The sequence below is a fragment of the Apodemus sylvaticus genome, chromosome 21, assembly GCF_947179515.1.
Source record: "Apodemus sylvaticus chromosome 21, mApoSyl1.1, whole genome shotgun sequence".
Classification (NCBI taxonomy): domain Eukaryota; kingdom Metazoa; phylum Chordata; class Mammalia; order Rodentia; family Muridae; genus Apodemus; species Apodemus sylvaticus.
In genome coordinates, this window is record NC_067492.1 from 34,249,841 (window position 1) to 34,258,607 (window position 8,767).

At 37.9% G+C, this 8,767-nt stretch overlaps 1 protein-coding gene across 1 annotated transcript in view; it reads left to right on the top strand.

The window, feature by feature from the left end:
• The first annotated feature begins 3,344 nt into the window (after positions 1-3,344).
• Positions 3,345-8,767, top strand: part of LOC127672116 (methyl-CpG-binding domain protein 3-like 2B) — a 13,388-nt gene continuing 7,965 nt past the window's right edge. Inside the window, exon 1 of the mRNA XM_052167317.1 lies at positions 3,345-3,427. Within this exon, the coding sequence (XP_052023277.1) occupies positions 3,345-3,427 (83 nt within the window). The remainder of the gene's footprint in view (positions 3,428-8,767) is intronic.

The window sequence follows — 8,767 nt, forward strand, 5'->3', positions numbered from 1 at the left end:
TGGTGGTTCACAACCATCTGTCATGAGATCTGACACTCTCTTCTGGGGCATCCTTAGACAGCTACCATGTAATTACATATAATAATAAATAAATCTTTTTAAAGAAGAAGAAGGGGAAGGAGAACGAGAAGGAGGAGAAGGAGAAGAGGAGACTATGAGAAGGCAAATATGGTCAAAGCACTTGAAGGGAAATATGGGATAACCCTTATGTACAGTGAAGGTTAAAGGCTAATTGAAGTGCCTGTGCTGCCTATCTTTATGCCAGTGGGACATACAGTGAAGGAGGGAGCCTCAGCTGAAGAAACACCTCCATAAGTTACAGAAAGGGCTGAAGGAGCTGAAGGCGTTTGCAACCCCATAGGAAGAACAACAATATCAACCAACCAGACACCCCCGCGCCCCCAGAGCTCCCAAGGACTAAACCATCAATCAAGGAGTGCACATGGCTTCAGCTGCATATGCAGCAGTGGATGCACTTGTCAGGCATCAAAGGGAATTTCAGACTTCCCACCCAGGGTGGAGCTCTAGCCCATTGTTCTTCAAGGACCTGCAGTTTCCTGAGAGGCACGCCGATTCTGCTGAGGAGTTTCCAGCCTTTGGGGGAAGGGTTTTCCCCCTGCTTATATATTTGGAGACCCCCCATTAAACTTTGAGCCTTGATCAGAAAACTTGTCTTGGCTTGTTATTTCTCTGCCCGCCTGTCTTTTTATTTCAGCCCCAAAGAAGAAAAAGAAAAAGAAAAAAGAAAAAAATGGTAAAACTTTTAGTATCTGCTGGTGGTCCTCTCTTAATCCAGTCTCAGTTTACACAGAGGAGGATCATTTAAGCTGCCCCACCTTCAGCTCAGAGTCAAGCACAGCTGGAGAAATAGCTGCTTTTAAAAGGGCCAACAGCTTCTCAAATTCTAGGGAAAGTAAGATGATGGTCATTTCTCCTAGAAAAATCTCTTCAAAGGTGATTGTTGTGTCCATAGTACTTTGTCTCTTGAAATTACAGCTAAAAAAAAGAAAAAAACAATGTTTGGTTTAAATTTATAAGATTTTTGTAGTTGCTTCATTTTTGTTTCTGATTGGTCTTAAAGGTGTAAGTATGTTTGCATGTCTTGACTATAGAGTATTGGCTTATAAGTTATTGGACATGATTAAAAATTATTACATTGGTAACAAAAAGTTAATTTAAAACTGGTAACTCAGGATTGGAATCATCTGAAACAACACGTGGCATGACCCAACCCAGGAAAAACAGGCCTCTGAAGATCCTTCTAAACTGGCAAAATATTTTATGTAATTCATATCCTAGAAATTAGGCTTTGGTTTTTGTTTTGTTTTTTGGATTTGGTTTTTTTGAGACAGAGTTTCTCTGTGTAGCCCTGGATGTCCTGGACTCACACTATAGACCAGGCTGGCCTCAAACTCAGAAATACACCTGCCTCTGCCTCTGCCTCCCAGAGTGCTGGGATTATAGATGTGCATAGCTTGTCCAGCGTGCACGGGCTCTAAGTCTGCTTACTGCCTCAACTATAGATTCTGTAAAGTCCCAACTCCCTTCACCTACTCCATACAAAATTATTATGGATTTAAGAGGTTGTTTTTTGCTTTGCATCCTGATAATTGTAAAAAGCATTTGCTTCTAATGAGCTAATTTTAAAGAACCAATAAAGCAATTTCATTAGAATGTTTTTCCTCAAAGAATGGCTGATAGCCTTACCTTATGTGAGAAAAAAATGTTTTGTCTCTACTTCAACACAAAAAGCTAGGATTTTAAATCTTTCAGTATATATTATTCACAGAAATTTATTACAAGCCTTTGTTCTTAACAATGGGCTTTAAAATTTTTTAAGCTTACCACAGGAGGACTTAAACCTCTGTTCTCAAGGTGGATGCAAATTAACTAGTGAAAGACAACTAACTTTACAGATAGTAGAGAAGGCTACTGTGATCAGTTGTTTATGTTATGTGTTCACAACAATACCTTGGTAAAGAGAGCATTAATGTAGAGTCACCCTTTATCATCTCCAAATAAAGGTTTAACATAAAGCTATTGATATGTTAATAAAATATTATAAGATAAAATCATAAAAGCTTTTTTTTTTTTTTTGGTTTTTTGGATTTTGGGTTTATTCAAGACAGGGTTTCTCTGTGTAGACCAGGCCAGCCTCTAACTCAGAGATCCGCCTGCCTCTGCCTCCCAAAGTGCTGGGACTACAGGCATGCGCCACCACCGCCCGGCTCATAAAAACATTTTAAAAAGAATGTATTAAGAACCTGATGAAACATTTGTTCCTTATTTAAAATGGCAATCAAATTGGTCATTGCCGAGTGTTGATACTTGGCCTATTGCATGGCAATCCTTGTAGGCAAAATTGATAATTATTATCCAAAAGATAATTGTTAAAATTTGCTTCTATGCATGCCTTTGTATTTTCCTATAGATTTATGCATGCATCCCATAAAGAATGCACCTACTGTACTTATGAACAGCTCTTCTATGGGAGAGAAGCACATGTAATTGGATCACATGTTTATTCTTTTGAGTTTCCCCCTGCTTCAGCACAGATATTTGAATTGGATGCTGTAGCCGCTATTTTTAAAATGTTAAAAATCAAGCTTTTAATTTGTATACTGATAGCCTATATATATATATATATATATATATATATATATCATGGCTTACAATTGCTTGAAATTGCTCCTTTTTAGATACTGATAATTCAAAAATTTTACAATTATTTATGCAAATACAAATCAAGTTTTAAATAAAAGGTACTGTTCTTTTAAATGACTGTCCTCTGGACACTTAAGAGTTCATCCAGGTGCTAGAGAGATAACTCAATAGTCATCAGAAAGAGTGTTGACTGCTCTTTCTAATGTCATGAGTTCAAATTCCAGCACCAACACGGTGGCTCACAACCATCTATAATTGTGGGAAGCCATACTGGACCCTCTCTAACAGCCCAGAGGGCTGGCAGGGCAAAGGTCCTAAAGAAAACAAAGAAGAGCCTCTCCCCATGAACTGCCAGTTGAAGGGAAGTTCTGAGATAACCACAGGATGCTCCAGACTCTGCAAACATCAGATGTCTCCGCCAGAGGGCCCTTATCTCTTCCTGCTGAAACTGCCAAGAATGCCCCTCCCTCCTTTGTTCTTGCCTCGAGGTGAGCTCTTCCTCTGAAAGCTTAAAACCGGTGTACCCCAGAAAATTAAATTAGACCTTGACAATTGAACCCCCCTTTGCCTGGTCTCCTTTCTCTCCCCCACCTTTGACCCTCAGGTAGCACCCCTTCGGAACCCTGAATAACTGGGCGTGATGGACAGGTCATAGTGGCGCCTGAACAGGGACCCAAAGTATGTCAACTACCGGACAACAGAGAAACCCCGGAAAAAGGAAGACCCCGCAGACTGCATCGCTCCTGCGTTGCTGGAGGGGCAGGTAAGTGGCCAAACATTGTCGTCCGATTGTCATAGGGAAACAATTATTAAACGAGGCTAAAGAGGCATGTTTCATAGGAGGAATCAAGCATTAATTCAGGGAGAGAGGACTAAGAGTTAAGAACAAAGCGTTTAATTAAGTTCTTTTGTTTTGTCGATGATAAATGTCATTGGTTAATTTTAAGTGGACCTGATATTCACCTGCTAACTTGAGATAAGGGTGGTAAGGAAATTAATAAGATTCTGAAAACCGGTAAACCGGTGTCTGATACATTCTTTAGTTACTGGGGGCTCATTCAGAGTGCGAACGAGGACCTTAAAGGAGCTACAAGGAACAAATGGTCACTCTAACTTCAAGATTTATTTCAAAGACAAATGCCTAGAAAAAGCCAGAGCCAAAACAAGCCCCTTGATTTTAACATTTTAGAAGAATTAAAGTTCACAGTCACAGCCTATGGGTGGACTGCTCCCTTCACTTTGGCACTTAGAATCTTCTCCTGAGGGCTGGCTGACACCTGAGGAATTTATCCAGCTGGCCCAAGCTGAGCTTTCTCTGAGAGAGAAATTTTTCTTTGGAAGTCAGAGGCTGCTGAGAGAGATCAAAAGCAAAAACCACTCACGGGCAGCATGTAAGATCTGGACTGCAGAGAAATTCCTGGGCTCTCCTCCCCTCCCACCTCTCTCCACAGGTATGTGTGTTCACTTAGGCATCCCTCTTCCCCCTTGTTAAATCTTAAACAAGAGAAAAAGCAGGTTTCAGAAAAGTAGTTTTCCTATGTGTAGGACACAGTATCAAAAAAAAAAAATCGTTGGAAAACAGGAGATGGTTTTGTTTTCTCTCTGAAACCTACTGGAGATCTCCTTAGTTCGGGTTAAGATATTTGGATCTCTTTGGGACATCAAGTTCCCTTGCTATCTGTTGTTTGTCTTTGGTGCACCAAAACTTGTTCATATGTGTGTCAATTTGTGTTGTCCATTGTTTTGTTTGGCTGAATGATTGGTTGTTTTTATGTTTTATGTAAAAAAAGTGGTAAAAAGGTGTTATCTTGCTGGCAGTCCTGCCAATTGCAGTTTACACAGAGGAGGCTAATTTGAGGTGCCTCACATTCTAAGGTAGGAGTCAAACACAGCTGGAGAAAAAGCTGCTTCTTTAAGAGCCAGCAGCTGGACAAGTGGAAATGGTTAATTCTCCTAGAAAATTTTCTGTCATGATGATGATTGGGTTCAAAATGCTTTATTCCCCTGAAGTTACAGCTAGAAATATATATATATATATATATATATATATATATATATATATATATATATATATATATATATATATATATATATGGTTTAAATTTATTTATGAGATTTGTATGATCGCTTCATTTTTATTTTGGTCTTAATGGTATAAGGTTTTACATATCTTGACTATAGGGTTATAAATTCATTGGTTATGATTTAAAAGGTATAGGGTTATTAAGAAAAGGTTAGTTTAAAACTGGTGATTCAGTGTCAGAGCCATCTTAACTAGCTACATGTGGCATGATGCAACACAGGAAATGCAGGCCTCTAAGATGCTTCTAAATTGGCATGGTGTTTTGTGTGAATCTTGGCCTGGAGATTGGACTTATAAAAAATAAGATTTAAAATAATGTCTCTTCAATAAGTTACACTGTCATACATTCAAACACAAGATAATGGACAAACTTTGCAATATGAAAATAATGTGTTTGCCATTAATTTTAAGGAGAAAAGATTGTTTAAAACTGGGTTTTGCTTTCAAAAAGTTGTAGTTATACTTTGATATTACAGGTCCCTTTTGTTATTTGACCTCCATACAATGGGGTCTGGTTACAGGCTACTCCTTGCAGGACCAGTGGGTGTAGGTCTGGCCTTAGAGATAACAAACTCAGATCAGGAGATTTACATCTGAGTTAATACAAAGCTCAAAGCTGCTCAAAGCTGCAGAGGCTTGAGAGATGCAGTTTTGTTTGCAGGCCTCACTTAGAGAGATTCTGGCCAAAAGAACATTTTTAATAGATTCATACAGATGTGGTCCAAAATAAAGTTCAAACTTAGATCTGTAAAAGGTAATAAAGCTATGTAAAAATTATGAAGGCATTAAAATTTGGCCTGCCTACTACATACAAAACTATTATAGATTTTAAAAGATGTTTTTTGCTTTGTGAATATTGATAATTATAAAAGCATTTACTTCTAACTTTAAAGGAGCATAAGCTAACTTTAAAAAACCAATAAAAGATTTTCATTAGAAAGTTATTCCTCAAGAAATGGCTTGCTCTTAACAATGGGCTTTTAAATTTTTTAAGAAAATGATTTTCAAAAGGTGTTAAGGTAAATTTTTTGGCTAAGACACTGCTTTAAGTTTGTCATTTAAGCCTCTGATGTTCTCAAGATAGATGCAAAATAAATACTGAGAGACATAACTTAGAGAAAGCTACCATAAGTATTTGTCAACAGTTTATGATATATGCTCACTTCCATTCCTTAACAAAGAGAACATTAATATAAAATCTCTCCAAATAAGGTTTTGACAACCTCCAATAAAGATCTGATGTAATAATAAAGTGTTACAAAATAAAATCATAAAAATATTTTTAAAAGAAATGTTTTAAGAGCATGATGAAATGTTTCTTCCTTATTTTAAACAGAAATCAAATTATTATTAATTGTTAATCTATTACATGACAAGCCTTTTTGACAAAATTAATAATTGTTATCTAAAAGAGAAATTGTTAAAAATTTGCCTCTATAAATGTTTTTATATTGTTATAGATTTATACATGCATCCTATAAAAATTCATCTACTATGGGAGTAAAGCTCATATAATTCGATCACATGTTTATTCTTTTGAGTGTTCCCTTGCTTCAGCACAGATAATTGAATTGGGTGCTGTAGCTGTTCTTTTTAAAATGTTAAAAATCAAACTTTTATTTATATATTAATAATATACATATATAGCTCATGGCTTACAATTGCTTGAAATTGTTTCTTTTTAATGCTACTAATTCTTAACTTTTACAATTATTTATACAAATACAATTCAAAAAATTAATCAAAAAATATACATACGACTATTGACAGTTTTTCAAGCTTTCTAGTTATAACTGTTTTAACATAAAAAACAAAATATAAAATAAAATTAGTCATTACATATGTTATTTTTAATACTAAAAGTTCTAAATCAGATAAAAACAAATATTATAACTGATTATTATAGTCAGTCATTGAGATGTCTTATTAACAATTTGATATTAGTCATATTACTGAGATTCCTCATAATTTGCAAAGACAAGATATTATAGAACAAGCCCATAGAACTTTACAAGAATATTTTTATAATAAAAGAAGGGAGAATCACATCTCTATATACCACAAAAAAAATTTAAAATTTTAATGCTAGGGATCTCTCTGAGTGTAGAGAGGAGGGCATGCTTGTGTTTTTTCTGCAGGATGCCGAAGGAACATGCTAGCTGCCAGAGTATGCTAATGCTGAGACAAAGAATGATGCTGATTATAATCATAGAAAATGGCCACAGCCCTCAACACCTTTGGATGCTTCTTACTAATGCTGATACCACAGATAACTATGGACTCAACATCCCTCTTTGCATGGCAATTTTATTTAGCTGAAGATTAAACAAATTATAAACAGATCAAAGGGGAGATATTGGCTACTGCTGATTACCCCCCTTCAGGGTGTCAAAAGGCCATATATTTAAATTTTACAGATTTCAAATGTAGAGCAGATAGAATGTGGCCTGCCATTTATTTTCTTTAAGACATCCACAGGCATTGCCTCCCTTGTTACCTCGCAACAGAATCGACAACAATATTATTTACTTAGTGCTGCCATTGATAAGGACCTGGCCGAACTCAGAGATGGTTTAGCCAATTTAAAAGATTCTGTTGCCTCCTTATCAGAAGTAGTATTACAAAATAGGAAAGGACTTGATCTGCTCTTCCTACAATAGGGAGGACTTTGCGCAGCCTTAAGGGAAGAATGCTGTGTTTATGTGGACAAGACAGGACTGGTAGATGACAGTCTGAGGAGAGGAAAAGAGAGTTTAGAGAAACACAAAAGAGAACGAGAACAGCAGGAGTCTTGGTATAAAAATTGGTTCTCCACGACCCCATAGCTTTCCACCCTACTACCTTCTATTCTAGGACCCCTCATAGGGTTATTACTGTTAATCTCCTTTGGTCCCTGGGCTTTTCAATGATTAACCCGCTTCATTAAATCACAAACAGATTCCATCCTACCCAAGAATTATGTCTCAGTACAGTATCATCCACTGGACACCGGAAATGATGGACCCCGAGAGACAAGACAGCTCAGCAGAAACAACCGCAGTGCCCGCCAAGCAGAGGCTCAATTTCAATAAGCTCCTTTAATGAGGCTCTGTTTGGCTTCCACTTATTCATCCCTGGGCTTATCTGGAGGGGGAGCTGACCCAAGGTAGCCATCTTAAGGAAGGGCAACTTCCTCTATCCCCTGACCAACCTAAGACAAGGGACTTTGAGGATGACAAGGTAACCCTACGACGGGTAAGGCTGGGGATAGGGAGGTCGATCCTAAGACAGAGACGGCTACACAGTCTGGCCCCCTTGGCCAGTATTTCTGCCCAGACCTTACCACTTCTAATATAAGGAAAGGGAGGAAATGTGGGAAGCCATAATGGACCCTCACTAACAGCCCGGAGGGCTGGCAGGGCAAAGGTCCTGAGTAAAACAAAGAAGAGCCTCTCCCCATGAACTGCCAGTTGAAGGGAAGTTCTGAGATAACCACTGGATGCTCCAGACTGCAAACATCAGATGTCTCCACCAGACGGCCCTTATCTCTTCCTGCTGAAACTGCCAAGAATGCCCCTCCCTCCTTTGTTCTTGCCTCGAAGTGAGCTCTTCCTCTGAAAGCTTAAAACCTGTGTACCCTGGAAAATTAAACAAGACCTCGACAATTGAACCCCCCTTTGACTGGTCTCCTTTCTCTCTCCCCCCCCCCTTTGACCCTCAGGTAGCACCCCTTCAGAACCCTGAATAACTGGACCTACTGGACGGGTCATATAATGAGATCTGACACCCTCTTCTGCTGTGTCTGAAGACAGCCACATTATACTTATATGTAATAAATTAATAAATCTTTTAAAAGGAGCTCATCCTAGATTGCCTGGACAAGACCCCTTAAGGCAAGGCCACAAGATATTTCTATCCAAGACAGACTATAGGCCTTACATAGGAACAATTGGCCATATAATCATATTCTTTACATCATCAAAATAGTAATGGCTTGAGAATAATTTTATTTTTTTTAGAAAATGTGCACATCAAATTGTA